The sequence below is a fragment of the Fomitopsis serialis genome, assembly GCF_022376445.1.
Source record: "Fomitopsis serialis strain Sig1Antser10 chromosome Unknown B0H18scaffold_6, whole genome shotgun sequence".
In the NCBI taxonomy this organism is placed as follows: Eukaryota; Fungi; Basidiomycota; class Agaricomycetes; order Polyporales; family Fomitopsidaceae; genus Fomitopsis; species Fomitopsis serialis.
The window spans coordinates 806,200-825,370 of NW_025954966.1; the positions used below are offsets into that span (position 1 = coordinate 806,200).

The 19,171-nt window shown below is 55.2% G+C and overlaps 4 protein-coding genes across 4 annotated transcripts; all 4 read right to left on the minus strand.

Annotated features, from left to right (window-relative positions):
• Positions 1 to 1,337: 1,337 nt before the first annotated feature.
• Positions 1,338 to 2,248, minus strand: B0H18DRAFT_557423 (uncharacterized protein). Its single transcript, XM_048038590.1, has 5 exons — positions 2,092 to 2,248; positions 1,907 to 2,041; positions 1,756 to 1,857; positions 1,620 to 1,703; positions 1,338 to 1,568 (listed from the first exon to the last, which is right to left on the minus strand). Exons 1-4 carry the CDS (start codon positions 2,163 to 2,165, stop codon positions 1,646 to 1,648), a joined length of 369 nt encoding a protein of 122 aa, XP_047898444.1. The 5' UTR covers positions 2,166 to 2,248; the 3' UTR covers positions 1,338 to 1,568; positions 1,620 to 1,645.
• Positions 2,249 to 4,606: 2,358 nt separating this feature from the next.
• On the minus strand, positions 4,607 to 6,068 carry B0H18DRAFT_1101845 (uncharacterized protein). Its single transcript, XM_048032533.1, has 4 exons — positions 5,739 to 6,068; positions 5,486 to 5,680; positions 5,043 to 5,426; positions 4,607 to 4,991 (listed from the first exon to the last, which is right to left on the minus strand). Exons 1-4 carry the CDS (start codon positions 6,006 to 6,008, stop codon positions 4,782 to 4,784), a joined length of 1,059 nt encoding a protein of 352 aa, XP_047898445.1. The 5' UTR covers positions 6,009 to 6,068; the 3' UTR covers positions 4,607 to 4,781.
• Positions 6,069 to 6,421: 353 nt separating this feature from the next.
• B0H18DRAFT_981505 (uncharacterized protein) lies at positions 6,422 to 6,903 on the minus strand. The gene has a single exon (XM_048044479.1). It carries the CDS (start codon positions 6,646 to 6,648, stop codon positions 6,427 to 6,429), a length of 222 nt encoding a protein of 73 aa, XP_047898446.1. The 5' UTR covers positions 6,649 to 6,903; the 3' UTR covers positions 6,422 to 6,426.
• A 2,179-nt stretch (positions 6,904 to 9,082) lies between these two features.
• Positions 9,083 to 11,901, minus strand: B0H18DRAFT_557531 (uncharacterized protein). The gene is made up of 9 exons (XM_048038591.1): positions 11,783 to 11,901; positions 11,647 to 11,721; positions 11,215 to 11,593; positions 10,708 to 11,138; positions 10,333 to 10,647; positions 10,183 to 10,260; positions 10,004 to 10,132; positions 9,619 to 9,929; positions 9,083 to 9,549 (listed from the first exon to the last, which is right to left on the minus strand). Exons 2-9 carry the CDS (start codon positions 11,686 to 11,688, stop codon positions 9,198 to 9,200), a joined length of 2,037 nt encoding a protein of 678 aa, XP_047898447.1. The 5' UTR covers positions 11,689 to 11,721; positions 11,783 to 11,901; the 3' UTR covers positions 9,083 to 9,197.
• Positions 11,902 to 19,171: the final 7,270 nt, after the last annotated feature.

A 19,171-nucleotide genomic window follows, 5' to 3' on the forward strand; every position in this document is an offset into this window, starting at 1 on the left:
GTGCGCTGAGGCGGAGATACGGATACGGGTGCGGTGTACCAGCGTGACGGATGGATGCATGGCGGGAGTGCAGGCGTGACTGGTGGCGTGACTGAGGTGTTGCGTCCGGCCGAAGGCGGGTGATCGTAGGAGTAGGGCGTGCCGGATCCTCTTGTGAAGGCGAGGACACTGGATGTCCAGTCCAGTCAAATCCACTCAGGAGAACTTGGCGACTTACGACCTCATGCATCTCGGTCTTCTTCGATTCTGAACCAAGGGGCGGGCGAGTCACCAACTCCACATCTCTTGGCGTGAATGGCTCGTCCTCCGACACGAAAGCACGCGGCCCCGGCGAAGGCACTTGGCAATAGCTGTGACGGTTTCCATCAGCCCGACGCGGCCGTGTCACTTCAATGCCCAAGCTCACCCAGTGTCCTGTCCAAAAGTCCTCGCCTCGTCGCGCCCCCGTGCATCCGTCCCGCCGAGAAGAACGGTAACATGGAATTGGGTTGTGTAGAACGAGGACGACGCCGACGAGGTAGACGCATCAAGGGCATCGCCGACTTGCACGCCGTAGAGGAAGGATACTGCAGATCGCCGTCGCAGGGCATGTCGTGCGGGATTCTGCGAGTATGAGTGAGAAGAGTACTGAACAGTGAGGTAGAAATGGTGTGAGTGAGAGGAGGCAGTGGCTAACCGCGACCGGTTGATCGCGCCAGCGGTGGACCTGTGGCTGGTGTGGCGTGTCACTGCTGCGAATCGCAGTCGTGGTCGCAGTCCATGCTTGTGGTGGGCGTTGTAAAAGAGCCTGAGGACACTGCGTCACGGTGAGAAACAGTGACCAACAGTGAGAATCGACCTCGCCAGGCACGCCTTCGAGCTAGGTATGCAGGGACGATCCCATCGCGACCCAGTGGCGCCTCTGCGCTCGACCCATGAGCCATGAGGGGGGCGTAAGATTGCGACATCGTCGTGGTCATTCGCCCCCATGCGCACGTCCGCAAGGTATAATGCGTACTTCTGGGTCGTTCACGAGCATCGGTGAGTGGTGAGTCATTTGCTGCCTGACTGAGATGGAGAACTCAGTACTGACCAACGAGTTCCTTGCAGTTCAAATTCCTCATTCAGCACGCCTGTAATTGGGCTGGGCGAGCATCAGTGATTTGCAGTTCTGAGATTGCGAGGTACTAACCGGCACACCACGTCACTTGCGGACGACAGGCACGCCGTGCGTCCGGTCCGGCGCGCGATGAAGATATGAAGACGTAGGGATCTGATCTCTCGAGACCGGGTGGGCGGTGGCAAGTGCTCTCCGTAGGCCTCGCAAATCTTCCGTTGTCCACTGCCCTGTTGGCTTGGGGCGCGAGCGTTCGGCACATTCGCTGGGGACGGGCATGCAGAGGTGAGGGTAGAGAGCGGAGTGATGGAGAGACGTCCAACGGCCGACGTGTGATCATGCACGAGTTGGTTGCCAATCCTTACACGCTCCACGCGGTGCACCTTGAGATGCGCTTGAGATGCCTTGGGCGCCCTCGCGAACGGAGTACGGACGTTGCGAGGTAGCGTACAAGTGCATGCACAGCGTGCAGCTGTCCGCCGGTCATGAGTAGAGTATGAGTAGAGTATAGGACAGTACATACATCCGGATCACTTCAGATCGCCCGACCTATCGTGCGTGTCCGCCATGCGCTAAGAGAGAGGATCGTCGAGTCGACAGCGATGTACTGCAGGTGTGGGTGCCGAGACATAAGACAAGGAACATCCAAGGGGACACACCTCAGGTTGTGGTGGTTGGGTTGTCGCCGACCATGTAACAAGGCAGGGCTGCACACCCTCCGAGGGTGCTGAATCCAAAATTGTTGTCTGAAATCGAGGAGGCTGAATATCCAGTCAAGTGGAATCCGCTCAAGAGGAGCCGGTGACTTACTCTATGTCCTGGATCTCGCAGTTCCTCCAGTTTGAACCAAGGGCTGGGCCTGTCACTACCTCCACATCTGGTGGCATGAATGGCTCGTCCTCCGCCACGGAATCGTGCGGCACCGGCGAAGGCACTTGGCGATGACTGCGACACAGTTTCCATCAGCCCGGCCGTCTTCAATCGTACAGGCTCACCCAGTGTCCTGTCCCAAAACAGCCGCGTCCGTCCCGCCTCCCGCCACGCTCAGAAGAACCAAGGCCTGGTACATGCGATACGAGTTGTAGCGGGATTCTGCGAGTAAGAGTGAGCCCAGTAAGAGTGTGGCAGATTTTGAGGAGGTGGTCAACCGCCGACCCGTTGATCGCACAAGCGCCGAACATGTGGCTGATGTGGCACCGCGCTCAGTGCTCACTGCAGCCAGTTCGGAACCAAACCCTGGCTGCGTTGACGATTCAAAACGCAGATTTTCGTCTGATTCACTGCGTATTCAGTGTGCTGAACACATATATCCAGGTCCGATGTCTTATTCGGACGAGCTGAAGTGGCAGCTCTGCGTACGAATGGGCGCCTACACACCGAATCGCTGGTCCGCGCACCGTCTCCGGCTGGCAATGACGCTCAGTGGAATACGCTCCATGTATAGCCTCAGTCACACAAACGCGCTCTCAGATACTGACGGATACTGACGTGCTACGTGAGGCCCCTCCAAGGGTTCTGCGGTGTGTAACTTTTCCATTCTCAAACGACATACGGGTCTCACTCTCAAGTGAGACATTCAATATATGACTATCCTACCCGTCCTCCTCGCTCGCTCGCACTTGGCACTTGGCCATCCCCGCGATCGGCACGTCCTCTCATACTCACGGCCTTCATTTGCACCACACTGGCCCTATGCCCTCGTGGTGCCCCGCCTGCTCGCTCGCCCGCCGTTGTCCCTGCGGGTGTGGGACTCGACTGTGCTCTGGGCCCTCTGTTCGCGCTCTCGCCCGCCCGCCCGCTCGCTCGCTCGCCCGAGCGCGCACCCGCTTTCCTCCTCCCAGTTCCTTCGCTCGCCTGCCCGCTCCCCGCCCGGGTTCTCGTCAGTTCCCCGTGCATCTGCTTGCTCATCGCCTGCCCGCTCACGCCCGCCGGCCCACTCGCACCTCTTCTTCGTCATCCCTGCATCGCTCGTTCGGCAGCGTCTGCGCGCAGGGCATTGGCCCTGCGTGCTCGCGGTCGTAGTGGCGTTGTGGTGGTGCACGTCGCCGCGTCCTGGGCCTGCAGTTAGTGACCTCGCTATCGCGCGGGTTTACACTCACCTGTGGGCAACCGCGCTCGCACGTCCCCGCCTCCGCTAACCCTTGCTCGCCTCCGCTCACCCTTGACCGCCACCTGCTCCTGTCACCTCCGTGCGTTCGTCGGCTGCGTCAGCGCGCCGCTAGTGCATCACGGTGAGAAATGGTGGGAAACGACCTCGTCAGACGAGTATTCGAGCTGGGTGTGCAGGGACGATCCCATCGTGACCTAGTCCCGGCAACGGGGCCGCGATGGATGTGGCTCGCCTCTGTCCTCGACGCACGAGCCGGGCGTCAGATTGCGACGTAGCCGCGGTCATTCGCGCCCACGAGCCCCGTGAGCGAGGTATAATGCATATCTCTGGGCTCTTCAGAGCATCAGTGAGTGGCGAGTCGTTTGCTGCGTGACTGTGAGACGGAGAAGTACTGACCAACGTGTTGCTTGCGGTGCCTCGTTCGGCACGCCTGTATTTGGGCTGGGGTGAGCATCAGTGCCTTGCAGTTCTGCCTAGCTGTGAGATAGCGAGGTACTAACCGGCACATCACTTGCAGACAACAGGTTCGTCCAGTGCGCAATGAAGAGGTAGGTGAGTACTTTCTCTCGAGACAGGGGGTGCGGTGGCAGTGCTGACCATAGGGAACATGTTGGCTCGGAGGCGCGAACGTTCGTCACATTAGCAGGACGGCATGGACGGGCAATGCAGAGAGCGGAGCGATGGAGATAAGTGAGTCACTGTAGAGTGAGACACGTCCAACGGCCAACGTGTGGTCATCCACGAGCCGGTTGCCAATCTCTGCGCGCGGTGCTCCGTGAGATGAGTGGGGAGTACGGGACGTTGCACGGCGGGAGGTAGGTCCGGCGAGACGGCGCTGCCGGTGATGAGCAGAGTACAGGACGGTGTATTCAATGTTGTACGTACATTTCACATCGCCCGGTCATGCGTCATGGGGCCCGGGACGGTAGTCGAGTCCGACAGCGATGTACTGCAGGTCGAGGTCGAGGTCGAGACATCAGTCAAGAATCATCCAACGCTGTTGGCCGAACGCACCTCAGATTGTGGTGGCTGAGTTGTCCCCTGAGGCGGCCAGCACAGTGGAGTGAACGAAGAGGCCAAGAACGGAGTGAGATGAGAGTAAGAGTGAGATGAGTCACAGTAACGTTGAAGTGGGCTGAGTTCACGCCGTTCCCGAACGGTCGATCGAACAAGCGCGGGTCCTGTGGCGCTCCGTTGCAACCCCTTCGGAAGCAAAACCTCGGTGCAGCGACGATTCAAAACGCAGTTTCATTCTTTATTCTCCATAAATTCGATGCAAAGAACATATTTCAACCTGTCCGAGCCCTTATTCGGACGAGCTGAAGCAGAAGCAGTGTTTACGAACGGGCGCTTATGCGCTCACTGTGCCCGTCTCGTCTGATCGCACCGCACACCGCACTGCATCGCATCTTACTCGGAACGGTGTAGATATGTTAATGTTCTGGTTGCATAGCAGGCGTGTTGCTCTTTGACTCACACACACACACCGCAGATCGATTAATTTTATATATATTCAAAGCCAACCATGTATGACAATGTACAGTACTGCGAAATCGGACTTGGTAAATCGCCAGACTAGGCCGTCGTATGGACATTTTGATTGTAGAGAACCTGCTCGTAAATCCAGCAGTCAAAGAGGGTGACAGAAGACGGATTGTCAAAATCCAAGTCCTCAAGTAGCATATTGCAAAGCCACCAGGTGAACTTCACAACACAGAACCCAACGCACGTGTGGAGATCCAGAACAGCGTCATCTCTGCTATCATGGGCATGGTGCAACTGGATCTGGCAATAAATGTTAGTCAAAGCCAAGTTCGTCACAGCTAACTGACGTACTTTGAGTCGCCATTCAGGGTCAATAGGGAGGTCCTCACTCTCGCGAACCGCCTTCAACAGTAGACGGGCTCGCAGCGTCGTGGGATCCCCATGATTTGTTCCTTCGAGCTGTACCGCAGTACGGAGTATATGGTGGTCAGGAGGTCCTACTCCTCGCAGCCAGCGATACAGGCGGACCCGAAACATCACCTCGTACAGACGCTGCATCTCGCGCACCACAGGATCCTCGGCGGCCGTGATGGAATCCTCAGGCAGTTCGTACTTGATAAGGCGAACAACATCTTGAGGGCTTCTCACTGTACGGTCATACAGAGTGCGAATGACCACGATCGGGTTCAATGTGACCATGCGAGCGCCAAAGGTCGGCACCGGCTTGGAGAATAGCTGAGGATGAGAGTACAGAGTCAGAGCATGGCATGAATATAGCTGTGAGAGAAACGCACGTCGGAGAAGCGCTCGAAGGCCGCCATCCGGGAATCGTCGTCATGTTCGATACTAAACTGCACGTTGAAACCTTGACGAAAGGCCTGCAATGCTGGCACATTGGTCGTCGTCTTGCCCAGTACAGCAGCACAGATAAGCTGCTGTGTGTATTGGAGACGACTGGGAGCATCAGGAGTGAAGCCAATACGAAGAGGCTAGTAAAAACACATTTGTCAGCAGCAAGACAAGACCGAACATCTGAAGTGTGCGCACCTGAACACCAAAGTGTGCCATGAGAAGTGCCCATACCGGATGAGAAGTGTGGCCCTCGTGCGAGGGAAGGGGTTCGTCTGAATCAAGCGCGTACCACGGACGTAGTTCCTTGGCAGCGATCGGGTCAAGCTGTGAAAGGAGTTCAAACGACATCGTCAAGGCACTGTCGCCCAAGATTGCCCAGAGGATCAGAATTGGATGAATGGGCCTCGGCGCAAGGAGAAAATGACCCATCACTAAGGCAGCAACCATACCCTGTGCGGCCAACATCAGGAAAAAAGTTTTCAGCCCATTGCACTCACCAAAGGCTATGTAGCCAACATAGCCGACATAGCACGCTGTAGCCAGATTGCCACGGCTGGTAGTCGCCCATAGCTCTGTATGGACTGATTAGGTAACAGTATAGCAATACAATTGACTGGTTTGTAGCCATGTCAGTGATGTCACACAACTCGTACAATGCTTGCTATGATCGCAATGAACATATATAACAATTCAGTCTATTGACACCAATCTCGCTACAAACATACGAAGACTGTAGGCTAATGTTGTATCACGATTCACACGGCAGCACACCAACACAAGTCCTGGTTAACGAGGCTTCTCAATGCATTAACATGAACTATATAGACCACGGCACTCTCAAATCGCATACAGATAGGTGCCCTGGTTTTGCTCCTGTCCCGCATCACCATCCGCCCACTTCTCCCTCGACATCCACGTCGCCATCCAGGTTGGAATCAGGGGAAGTGTGCGGGGCGTCGTCGAGCGGGCCATCGACATCAGCAAACCCTGATGATGATATGTCCTCGTAGCCCTCATTGCAGCACTGGCAACGCACACTGTGGCGTATCTTATGCTTGCTGGTGTGTTTGCGAGTCTGCCACGACGTCGGCACTTCTTCGTCCATCTTGTCAGGTGAGCAGGCAAGTCGGTGGACGCGCGAATAAGTGGGCGCGCAAGTAACTGGACGAACGAGCGGATGGACGCGCGGGCGAGAGGACGCGTGACCAAGTGAGCGAGCGAGTGAACGGGAGAGCTAGTGAACGGGCAAATGGGCGCGCGAGTGGACAAGCGAGCGAGCAACTTGAAGCGGGAGACAATTCAGTACTGGATGAGCGAACTAAGAGACGGGCGGGCGGGGAAACGATGCGGCAGGAAAGCGGACGTCCGGATGGGTGGGAAAAGGGATAGACGAGCTACTAGTAGGCAGATGGTACATGCGCCGAGCGAGCGAGCAGACACCAGCGAACGAGTGACCAGATACTGGCCGAGCGGCCAGGCGGTCAAGGGAGAGCGGATGACCAGGCGAGCGGGTGTGGCCAAGTGGGTACTATGACAGATTCCTGACCGTTCTACGAGGTACCTGCTTGCGGGGGCAGTGGCAATTAAATGAGCAATAGACAAGGGCGTACCTTCCGCCCGGCTTGCCCTTGCCATGGCGTCCCCCCACCTCGTCCTGCACCTTGCCATCCGTGTCCTTCGCTTCGCGCTCTCCTCCTCATCCCGCGCTCGTCGTGATCATGGTGGTTTGATCACCCTGTAAATGTATCGACTGGACTTGCGCGTGCGTCGTGACTGGTGAGTCCAAAATCGCTTGGCCGAGTTGCAAGTCACCGAGGGTATGCGACGTCAAGGGAAGGCAGAGGCAGAGCTCCCAGAGTGTTCGCTGTCCCTCGGGACACTTCAGAAGATGCTTGCGGACGCGGAAGTTGGCGAAGACGTGTATGAGGCGCGGTCGAGCAAGCGTACTAAGTTCGACTTAGCAGAGTCGCGATTGCGAGCAGCGCGTCCGGCGCTAGCCCGAGCCGCGTATGCGCGGGAAACTCCGGAACCGGCGCTTGGGATTTTAGCGCCAGCTCGCGCGATGAGTCTTGCGACGGCGTCGTCCTCTGACGAGTCACCTTCCCCTTCTCTCAGCCTCCACATCGCCCCAAACCCGACGGCTCCATTCCTTGCTGGATCACATGAGATCGCGACCGGGCTAGCGGGATCCTGTAGACGGCCGCACGCGGTGTGAGTAGGTGAAGAACGGCATCGGGAACAGACAGCTCACCATGGGGACGGACGGCGGTGAGTGCGGCATCTGTTTGCTAGGAGCAGCCATCAGCAAGAGTGGACGACAAGCACGCAGCACGTACACGGGACGCGCAGGCCAGTCGACGGCTGCGTCATTCGCGGTTGCGGGGCGGCGCGTTGATGGGAGCGACAGTTGGCTCGTACTACTGATGGCAGTACTTGCACACGAGAGCCGTCGCAAACGCGACAGCTATCTGCTACGACCGTGCTCAGACTGGGGGGGCGCGTGTGTGAGAAGACACGTACCGGCCGCAGAGTGGGAAGGAGACGGGAGGAGAGGGACGCCTCACAAGTTGCTCGGTGCGCATCGGTGTACGGGGCGCTGGTCACGACGCGCATCTCTGCGTGTCCGTCCTCGCTGAGTATGCTTCTGTCAGTAAGGTGCGTACGTGCCTGCGTCCATGGACGCCTACACTCGCTGACGCACGCCCTATTCCACGTCTGGATCTCGAGTCATCACGCCCTTCCCGTGGTCCGGTACGTACATCACACCCTCCGCCTGACTGTGTATGCTAACCAGGTGCTGATGTGCCTCGTCCGCGGACTGTTGTGATTGCAACGCGTGTCCGATGTCCGCGAATACGTGGACTGCGGTACGTCACGGTCTTCAGCGCTGTTCATTTTCGTACGCCTGGCATTACTGATACACAGTTCTTCTTTCGGAGATACTCGTGTTCGGAAGTGACACGGGTGACGGTATGTAGTCGTGTCTTGTGTGTGACCGTTGTTGCTGATGATGGGTGCCAGATGTGATTTGACCCGCGTAGTCCGTGCGCGCTTGGTCGAGGACCGTGACGTCGATGGCTCAATATTCGATGCTGGTTATCTTGCCTGCAGATGTGGTCCGTGTACAAGCTCGAATTTGCCCTGCGGTAGTGTGTCCCGCGTCGACCTCTCGTAAGCACTGACAGGCTGCCCATTCGCGTGTGCCGACAGTGGATGACAGCTTGCGGAGGATTGCGCAGGTGTTCGAGGACGCCATGGTGGTCATGCTATCATTCGCGTGTCGTACTCATTGTCTCTGTATTGTTGAGTGGTGGGGCCCCTGTGTCTTCACTCATCTGCGATGCATGAACACACCAAACATCTACGGTGTGCTCTCATGTCTGCACAGCAAGCTCCGAGGTCGAGGCCAGCTGATAGGGGTATTACCTGTTCCCGCTGTTGCGCGTGCCGACGATGTTGTCTTTTCCCTAGTGTATTGCATAGTACGACGTGATGTGTATCAGAACATTGAACAATAACATTTCATGTGCACAATTCTGTGATGCCTATTATTGAATCTAGTGGTGGATTCGGAATCTCTGTATACTGTCAATACAGTGTATCTATGATGGTCTACAGCCCAATTATGGTGTACTATGGAGCCCAGGTGTGGTGCTACAGGGTGTTATGAGGTGCTACGAGGCCAGATGCCAGAGCTATCATGCACAATATAAAGGGGGGTATGCAAAGGGGGCTATGGACACTATGTAGGCTACATTGTATCATGTGGCAATTCTCTTTTTTCCTGATGAAGATGCCCGCACGATGATCCTCCAATGCGATGTCTTCCAATGCGGGCACAAGAAACCCATTGCGCTCCTCCCAGAGATACGGTGGGACACCCATTGGCTGCGTGACATGCGGAGGATACTCGAACGGAGTGTTCAAGCCCTCGGGCTTGTCGTTGAGAGATCTCAGGATCTCAAAGTACGTAGCCAGCTCAGGCCCACGTCCGATAGAAGGGCGACTGTTGGTGATACACACCCTGCATTAGCATTCACTCTTATTTCATCCCATACTCAGACTGAGCACGTACATAGAGATGCCACGGCTATATGGGTGGAGGTAGGATGAGAGACGAGCGGTCTCAGGCGTCTGCACAGTGGCTCCACGCGGTTCCCTGTAGCCTTCGAGAGTCGTGACTTGCCCATCCCTGCGGCGGATCATGTAGGCAATGTGAGTGAGAACTGCACGGGCACTTGACTGGCGACTTGTGGCCTCGATATGCAGTTGGGCCTGACCGTCGTTCCGCCAAGTTTCAGTAGATGCACGTAGGAAACCTTTCTGAAACTTGAGGGTCATAGATAGATCTGTAGTGACCGACGAAAGTAGCTCGTCCTTCCAGCTCTATGATGTCTGTCAGTCCTGCAGACATGGATACCGGATACAAACGTGCACCAAATACCAAATCAATGACGTACCATTGTGGTTGCAGGCGTGGGCAGTAACCCAACTTGAACTTCCGCATATGTGCCGGTACGTCCAGAATTTGATATGTTGTTCCCAATCGGCAAGTCTATATCTATGGGACGTGTGGCGGAACTACCTGGCTAAAGAGATGTCAAGATGCATAGCTGCTCAGGCAATCACTGGCACGTACCATTGTCAGATCAGTGTTCTGGGATAAGACACCGTCATGAAGTCGTTGGCGGTGAGAGGGTGGTGCTGCCGCTGCCGACTGGCGCGAAGGAAGGAAGGAATAAGAATCTTACTACATGCATAATACGCGATTGAACGGTCTTGTACTCACAAATTCCTCCATACTCAATGAGCGCGAACGAGAGACCCCAAGGACAGTAGCCGGAATTGCATTTGCAGCACCCATAGTGGCTCGGGCACGTGAGTTGTCATTTGGAAAATAGAGTGCATCAATATGGGGGAACGGAGCAAGACTAGGAATGGGAATGTGAACCGGAGCTGGCTGAAGTCGGGATTCAGCTTCAAGTGCGCTGGGTATAGCAGGGATGGGAAGAGGAACAGGAGCAATGGGCACGTTGAACGAGTTAGACGCAGTGAGAGTTAGCAATGAAGGATCTATAGACTCCGTGGACGTTGTACGACGTTCCTGTGACTATTCATGTCAGCGGAAACATCATTGTGAGAGGTAGACAGACATGTGACTCACAGGGACAGGAGCAGGCGTAATAATGCGCTGAGTGCGTGAAGTAGCCTCGTTCAGGTTCAGAGGCGCCACAAAGGGAGGGACAGCGGACATGGGTGAAGTGGTTGACATGCGTACAGATGGCCCAGGGACAAAGGGAAGTGAGCTATACTCAGGGCCAGGACTAGGATCGCCGCCAACATTCGACAGAGCAAGAGGAGCTGGCGGTGGTGGTGGTGGTAATGAGATCCAGTCAGCGGGGACAGACGGTGGATTGGAGAGACAGCTGTGGGTCTCGCATAGCGCAGCAGGATCCTCCGTGTGGCTAGGTGAGGAGGGGTGTGCAAGCCGCGCAAAGAACCGCGCCGGGTAGCATCGATGGAGAAGCTCATGTTGAGGGTATGCGTCCGTGACGAACACGGTGATAGGGGAAGAGATTGCCGCATGGACAGGAACTATGGCACATAGTATCTTCAGTACAAGCACAAAGAGACAAGGAGAACTATGTGACCGTGGGACGACAAGACTTACCTATAGGAACTACGACTTGGTTGGGCGTTAAAACACCGCGCAGTTTGGTAAGCCTTGATTTGATTGAAGTCAACGTCGATGACGCGTTCAACGCAGTCTGTGCACTGGCTTTGTAGAACTGAAGCTTGTCACCATCCGACTGAGTACGTATCATACGTATGGCTGGCAGTGTCCAATTTCCCTGCGAGCCTGGTAGCGCGATTCGGTGCTGCTCACAGAGACGACGGATATGTTCGTCGAGGATGGGCTTGATCAGTGTGTGCTCGTCTACTGTGACAGTACAGACAAAGCCATGGTCCTTCAATGCCGCAAAGAAAGCGGTCTTCTGCGCATTGGCGATTGTGAAGGTGCGGTTGAAGATCTGCCTACCCTCTTCAAGCTGACGCAACTTGTCAACGCCATAGTAATCTTACATTGTACGCTAGAGCTCACCGAACAAGGGAGTAATACGATGGCAATGGTCTCACCAGGCATGAACTGTGAACGCTGTGAGCGCGCAGTGAGCGCCTGATATATGAAACACCAGGTAAGTTATTGTCGTGATGCAGAGCTTCGCAGTTGGACGTACCTGACCGCGTTGCGAGGCATTCAAGGGAAGTAACTGGGCGCTCTGAGTGCGCTGCACATCAGTTGAATGTGGTTGAGATTGCAGCCCGAAGGTTACAATGGGCGGAGTGCGGGGACCACCTCCGAACGTACTGCGACCTGAAGTGGCCTGGGGCTGAGGTCGAGGACGGAGGCGAAGCAAAGGAAGATTGATTGGGATGATGGCAGGGGTCACGGGCCGGGACCTGCAGCACGACGTGACGCAGAGAAACAGGACTAAGAGCCCTGTTCAAGAACTGAAGGAAAGCACGTACCCTGACTGAGACCCTAACAGAGGCGCCTGAGCAGCTGTTTGCAGACCGTGGGTCAGTGCAGCATCGGGGGATGAACTACTGAGTCAAACCTCAACTGAGCGTTCGGAAAAGGATGTCCGAGTCACTCACCTTGACAGAGCCTCCGCCATTGCTGGATTAGAAGGCCCAGTCCCTGCACCTGCCAGTGTCCGCTGTTCACGCGTCTCTTGCAGCAGCTCGGATGCGGCATGGGTGAGACTATCACTCGCAATTGTTAATGGGCAGTGTTATGACGACGATGTGGGACTTACAATGGGGTGTTTATCGTCCCAATGAACGTGTCCGAGTCCATAGGTTTGACTAGCAGTTGGGAATATTATCGGCACAATGAAGCAGTGCGGAACGAAAGTAGTGGAGAGAGAGAGAGAGGTCGCTCACCATCAAAACGCCGACAGTCGAGCACCGCAGCCAGTGTTCAAGCGGACCGTCTGGCTGGTGCTGGCAACCGATCATGCATGGATCGTACCTGGCAACGTCAGCAGGGTGAGCAAGGGGAGCAAGGGTATCCGGTGGACAGAAACATTTATTGGACAGAATTCCGATGGCCACTATGCACGATCTGCCCACCAACACAACAGTATATGGGCCAAAAGGAGAGGACAGGACGGAAGAGGAACAGACAAGAGCAGACACGACATCAGGGTTACAACAGGATAGTGAGGAATAAGTCAGGATATGAGAGGAACTCACGGTCACAGGCGTTATCCGACAAGACGTGATCGCTCAGGCTAATTCGGGAACTGAGAGGATCATACAGGATATTAGAGGAAGCGGCACGTAACGATAGGATCGGTTGCCGCAGATCGGAATCTGCCAGGAATCGCATGGATGTCGAGTGATCCTTCCAGTCCACTCAATATCCTTTCCGATCCTGCCGGATCTGGGCCGAACGTGTACCTAGGCTACTAGGGCGCTCGATTTTTGTCCGATAAAGCCCTTCATACAAGAACGGCGAAAATGGGGCGGAGGAGTGGACCAGCTTCATTATAGCTGAAGCGCTGACGGGCCGTTCCGGGCCGATAATTGGCGTCTGGTTTCTTGAGCCAGTCTTGAGCGCTTGAGTACGTTCATCCCTTCCTCGACCTCGCGACCTCCTCCTATACACCTCGTGCACATCTCGGACATGTACAGACCGGATGCCAGCCACAAAAATAGGAGAAACCGTGAAATGCAACGATACCTGTTCACCGACAGTGAAGTATGCCGTGATGAGTCATACGTTGAACTGCCGACTGGGTCACAAGTATGGTATGTCTTCCTCTATCCTCGTATTTGAACTATCTTAAGTCATCGTGAATGAAGTTCCCTCATTGTATTTGGCTAGACTAGTGAATCACAACTAGTTGCGTCGCGGCAGCAAAGTCATGAGGCGCGCGGCACAGTGACGCTCTATTACGATCGAGGTACCAAATTCGTGTACCGCGGCAAACACACCGGCTAGAAGAACATCGTCCTCTTCTCGCCCTACGAGCGACTGCGTGGGAAGCGCAGACTCATCCGCGAGTTCCTCGACATGCTCTCATAGTCGAGAAGCACAGGTATAGTGTCGCGAAGGGCGTCGTTTGGTCCCAGGGCCCTGAGCGGCTTGTTTAGCACATCCACAAGTACCAGAGGTGCTAGAGACTATCCTTGTTTCTAAGCACTTAACGCGTCACTGGCGTGCAGCGCTGTCGTGTCGGTCTCAAACGCAGGTATCGCGCGGATTTGCTCCCGAGGGAACGGGCGACCCGATGGTGGTGACGCCATGGAGTCTCGTTGATGTACGTGGTCTGTTAAAAACTGGACGCTCCTCTCTAAACAATTGTCCATCAGATCTTTCCTTCACTGCCCTATACCCCTTCTTGAAAGCCAGGTGCCTTGCCGAAGCAATGGGACATGGCGTATGCGGAGATGGTTGTATATGGCTGACATACCCTCCTTAGTAACGACTCACTCAAATATCATTGGCTATCAACACCGATGAGGGCCGGAACTGCAGCGGCGCCTTCGTTGGCTCCTTCAAATTACAAGGGGATGTCCTAACTACTCAACTGGAATGCATGGCGAAATGGGCTGCACGTCTATCTACTCCGGTGAGTTATAACTGACGGCCCGTATCATGGTGCAGGCTGACTTGACACCCCAGCAAATGCAGGTGGAGCGAATACTACAGGTAGTCCTGGATTGTGCTACGACGCGTCGGTCTGAGTCAACTCCGTAAGTCAGACGATATTATTAGATGGCCGCCCTCCATTGTTTGAGGGACACTGTTACCGGCGCCGCGTGTTATTTTTTGAGTTTGACTGTTCCTCCTTCGCGTCTTTCTCTTCCCTCACAATCGACCATAGACACAATCCGAAGTCGGCGCTGGGCCCGTGGCTCCACTTAGCGAGCACGCTCGTCTTAGGTGGACCCTGTCGTGATAAGAGTGCGACGGCATCAGCGCTCTACGATACAGTACCTCCTTTCGACAACGCGGAACGAAGTACGACCCGTCTCCGGCGACTTGTACCACCAATTTATCAGGTATCTCGTGTTGGCAGGACACAAATGCATGATATTGATGGGCCTTTGACTAGGTCCAATAGTTCTTTGTAGGTACGTTTACAGAAGCCGAAGCCACTATCTTGAGGCTGGACGATGACTATATCCTCATCATAGGTCCTATTATACGTACTAGAGCAACACGAGCCTTGGGCACTCTCACCCAGATGAACGCTCGGGTCCTGGAGTCAGACACTCAACATGGGATATCAAAATTGTGCAACTCGGAAAGTACAGGCTGCACTGCATCTGCTTTGCAATCTAGCTCTCTGTCTGCATTACGGGACTGAACAGGTAACGTGGAACGCTTATCACATGGTGGTCGCGGCTCTCGGCGCCCACTGGACCTTCCACGCTACGACATGTGCGGCATTCACTCCTACTTATCTCTTCCGAGTAGAGGCGCATTGATCGAGACGTTCCTTGGTCATGGAAGGCGTTGCAATTGAAGATGTGTGAGAGCTACAGCGCGCGACAGGTCACCGCTACTTTCGTACAGCGCCCCATCTACTAGGACTCGGGAACGAAAATTCTGCAAACCCAATGAACAATGTGGTTGTATTGGCGGTCTCTGAAATTCCGAACACGGTTAGTTTCGGTTGTTGTGGCTTGTCTGTCTGGTTGACAATGACGTCGGATCCGCGGAAAAGGGAGCTACACTGGGCGTCTTAACACTTTGGTGTAAGCGCTAATCAAGCGCTGGTTTGGCAAGTACACACAAGAGCTGGTCGGAGCGAGAACACCAGTGTTTCCGATCTATGAGCGCTGTCGTCCTACCGTCCGCTCGCTTCCGTCAGAATATCCAGAGGCACCCCAATTGATGACAAGAGCCCCTCGCTGTCAACGCACGGCCACGAAGTTAATCCCTCCGCTGCCTCGACCGGTGACTCAATTATCATTTGCTAGGTGGACCTATTCTCTTCGTCATGCTGGTATTGACGCTCACAAACTTGAAACTTCTTTTGACGAAGCAGCAATGGCTTGGTGTTTAGTATTATAGGTCGGACAGCTGCTTATCCTCATACTGCATTGCGCCGCGGTGACAGGGCCGAGACTTACCGAATGACAATTCGAAGTGATTTGACAGGCAAGCAAACATATTTCTGTCCCGGCTGCTGGTGTCTCTGTGATATGAGGTTTCCTCGCTTACCCTTGCGCGCACCGTGGATTTGTTTCATAGCATGCTTCTCTGCCAGTCACTCCGAAAGTTGTACCAACACCACGGGAAGACGCGGCTGCTTTCTGTCAGCGGAGTTTCAGTGACGGCCTGTCGGACTGGAAGACGGATACGGGACCCCGGGATGATGACATGAAATGGCAGCCGCTCCGAGCTGTACAGAATCAGTGCGTGATCATGCCAGGAAGTTCAGACCATTGTTCATGATTGCGCTGCTCTTTCTTCACACAAAGACACGTACTCCATTACAGGAGTACGATTGTAGTGACCAAAGTATGCCATTGTCAGGATACTGCGATCGCAATATGGTTGGCTAAACCGTGTCCGATAGATGGGCTCCGGCATGAAGTACCGGGACGCTGAAGAATCCAACGTCATCTGCGGCTGGTGTGCACCAACCGCATGCCTCACAGGACTCATGTTTTCGTTCAGCCTTCCGTTATCGCGTCAAAATCGATATATCGACATTAGAGCTTCACTTCCGCACGTTCCTGAAATGCGGACCGGCTCCGACCACCTAGTGCCTACATGACGCCCGCAACGGTGAGGGTATCCATATTGGAATATGCGATACAACTCACAATCCGTGCCGATTTGAACGGAATGACAGGGACACGAGACACCGCTTCGTTGGTATGTCCGCCTTCATCGTATCGGAGCTCGACTGTGCACGGAGGCTGTGTTGGAGCTCTACCCTACGAGTATATAAGACAATTTGACCAGCCACACAGGGTCAGCACGCCTCGCATCGAAATGTGGCCTACCGAAGCACTCTTGAACACCGAGCTTTGGCAAACCCCTCAGGCCTCGGCCTCGGAGCTTGGACTCGGAGAGGTGTCTTACCTTCGTGCTGAATCCATCTCCAAGGCTTATGGTAAAGACCACGTTTGTCAATCGCACTGCGTATCTGACAAAATGTAGGACTCACGTTGAAGGATGTCGCGACTCTGACACCGAAGTTCTGGACGCTACACCAAGACCCGATACTGTGCATAGACGGCGCTGCAACTACCTTACTGACTATCCACTACAACCTCTGTCTCGGCACGGTTAGCACCTACCTGCCTCATAGGAAGGACCTCTTCCCGGTTGCGCAGAGCCTCACTGAGTACAAGACCATGTAGGTGGTTCGATCGCTTGTCTTGTATTGTGCACTCATCCGATGCGTCTCGTGCAGAGGTCAATTTTGCCTGACTGAAGGTTGGACATTTTCAATTTTCTCGAATGAATACAAAGTGATACTGGTACTATAGTTGGGCATGGTCTCGACGCGTTCAATTTGGGCACCACGGCAACTCTTCTGCCGGACGGTGGCTTCGACCTTCATTGTCCCACGGCGGCGAATGCTAAGTAAGTCCACTCCGGTCAGATACCTTCAGGAGCTAATGAATTACCCAGATACATGCCGCCCACCATTCCGGTGCTTGGCCGTCCTTGTGTAGCGGTGGTATTCGCGCAGCTTGTTGTCGACGGCGAGAAGCGAGGGATACGTCCCTTCCTTGTCACTTTGAACGACGGCAAGACCATGTCCAAAGGCATCACCGCTCAGTAAGTCTCTTCGCATCTATTCAAACCGTCGTGCCCAATGACATCGACACCGCAGGCTCGTACCTACCCGTCACGGAGCTGCGCCTGTCAACCACGCCATAACGCGGTTCGAGCATGTCACGCTGCCCTCCTCCGCCCTGCTCGGCCGCCTCGAGAAGTCGGACTCGGCTCACCAAGACTTCCTTACCCAGATCTGGCGGGTCGCCGTCGGCACACTCTCCCTGAGCTCGATCACCATCCCCGGGCTGCAGATCGCGACGCACATCGCATTCAAGTACTCCGTCCGCCGCAAGATCGGCGGCCCTGACGGCGCGCCGCTGCCCATCATCTCGTTCCGCACGCAGCAGATGCCCATCTTCTACGCGGCGGCGCAGGTGTACGTCCTGCAAGCACTCAGCAAGCACATCGTTCTGCTCTTCGCGGACACGACAGTCGATCCTCGCGCGAGACATGCGGCTGCTACGATCTTCAAGGCGACGACGATGCGTCAGTGTCAGAATCTGCACCTCGCGCTTTCTGAGCGGTGTGGGGCACAAGGTCTTTTTGCGTACAATCAGATCGTATCGCAGCTGGTCTGTATTGTCCATGCTGCCCTGTGGGCCCTCATTCACTCATGGCATCTCTATAGAGTGACTACCGGGGCAATCTCATCGCCGAAGGCGATATTCTTGTGCTTTCCATTCGTGAGTTGATGACGTTTGACGTCCTCGCACGGGTGCCTTGACGTATATGGTTGCTTCCAGGTCTCGCCAGCGAGCTGCTAATCGGGCGGTACACCCTTCCGTCCGCGGCGGACCCGGAGAGTATCCTCGCCAAACACGAAAGCGCTCTCTTCGACGAATGCCGCGACATCGCGAAGACACATGGCCACCGCAGCAAGGCCTTTGCGTCCCTCGTTCTTCCCCGCTGCCTGTCCCTGGTGGAGGCCATCGGAGCCCGCATGGCATTCGAGGCCGCGCTCGCCGAGGGCGTTCCGAAGCCGCTCGTCGATCTCTTCGTTTCTCAGACGATCAAAGAGGACCTCCCATGGTACGTCGAAGCAGGTCTGCTCAGTCGTGCCGGCCACATGGAGAAGGAGAATGAGGCTTTCGAGGCAGCGCTTCCCGTCATGGCAGGGTTCATCGATGGGATGGGAGCAGCGCCCTTTGTGCGGGCCCCTATTGTCAGCGATGCCAAATGGGACCAGTTCTTGCAGACCCTCAAAGTATTCCAGCCGGCTGAAGGTGGTATTGCTACCGCTGAACTTGACGGCGCGCTCGATAAGGCGTTGGGGGAGCTGATGATATCGCCCGAGTCCAAGCACGACATTGCACAGGCAGAGGTCGCTATACAGGAGGTTGTTGTCTCGAACTAGATGGGGTCCTAGACAGTCTAGTTGATGTTCTGGTGAAGGCAACGGCTGTTGTGGTACCATAGATGTTAGATGTTTACTCATCAGTGCAATGTATATCGGACATGCTGGTGCATTAGCAATGACCTGCATGATCCCAATTCGTGGCTACTGGCAAAAAGACTGGGCTACTACGGTTCTCCCCGCGCAACCTACAGTTGCCTAAAGACGTGTAGTTGCTCAGTTGACTGCGAAGCACGAGGCAACGAGGATCGGATTCGCGTCGAGATCTGTCGCGGGGACCCGTCAAAGAACCTACCCGATGTCCGCATGTCGATAGGCCATGCTGACACGGCACCCTAGACATGTTCCGCCACATGAGGATCGGGCATTGGGCGGTGACCGGTGACCGGTGACCGGTGAAGCTTGAAGCGTTGACTGGAAAGGTGGGTTTAGAACTAGGCCCGCATCCGACCCGGA

Excerpts from the sequence above, each read along its gene's own strand:
- B0H18DRAFT_557423 (XM_048038590.1), bottom strand. The coding sequence starts at position 2,165 with ATGTACCAGGCCTTGGTTCTTCTGAGCGTGGCGGGAGGCGGGACGGAC. Across the intron at positions 1,858-1,906 it reads TGCGAGATCCAGGACATAGA|CCTCCTCGATTTCAGACAAC; the intron begins GTAAGTCACCGG and ends CTGGATATTCAG. Across the intron at positions 1,704-1,755 it reads CCCAACCACCACAACCTGAG|TACATCGCTGTCGACTCGAC; the intron begins GTGTGTCCCCTT and ends CCACACCTGCAG.
- B0H18DRAFT_1101845 (XM_048032533.1), bottom strand. The coding sequence starts at position 6,008 with ATGTTGGCCGCACAGGGTATGGTTGCTGCCTTAGTGATGGGTCATTTT. Across the intron at positions 5,681-5,738 it reads TGGCACACTTTGGTGTTCAG|CCTCTTCGTATTGGCTTCAC; the intron begins GTGCGCACACTT and ends TGTTTTTACTAG. Across the intron at positions 4,992-5,042 it reads ACCCTGAATGGCGACTCAAA|ATCCAGTTGCACCATGCCCA; the intron begins GTACGTCAGTTA and ends ATTTATTGCCAG.
- B0H18DRAFT_981505 (XM_048044479.1), bottom strand. The coding sequence starts at position 6,648 with ATGGACGAAGAAGTGCCGACGTCGTGGCAGACTCGCAAACACACCAGC.
- B0H18DRAFT_557531 (XM_048038591.1), bottom strand. The coding sequence starts at position 11,688 with ATGCCTGGTGAGACCATTGCCATCGTATTACTCCCTTGTTCG. Across the intron at positions 11,139-11,214 it reads CCAAGTCGTAGTTCCTATAG|TTCCTGTCCATGCGGCAATC; the intron begins GTAAGTCTTGTC and ends TATGTGCCATAG. Across the intron at positions 10,133-10,182 it reads AGAACACTGATCTGACAATG|CCAGGTAGTTCCGCCACACG; the intron begins GTACGTGCCAGT and ends ACATCTCTTTAG.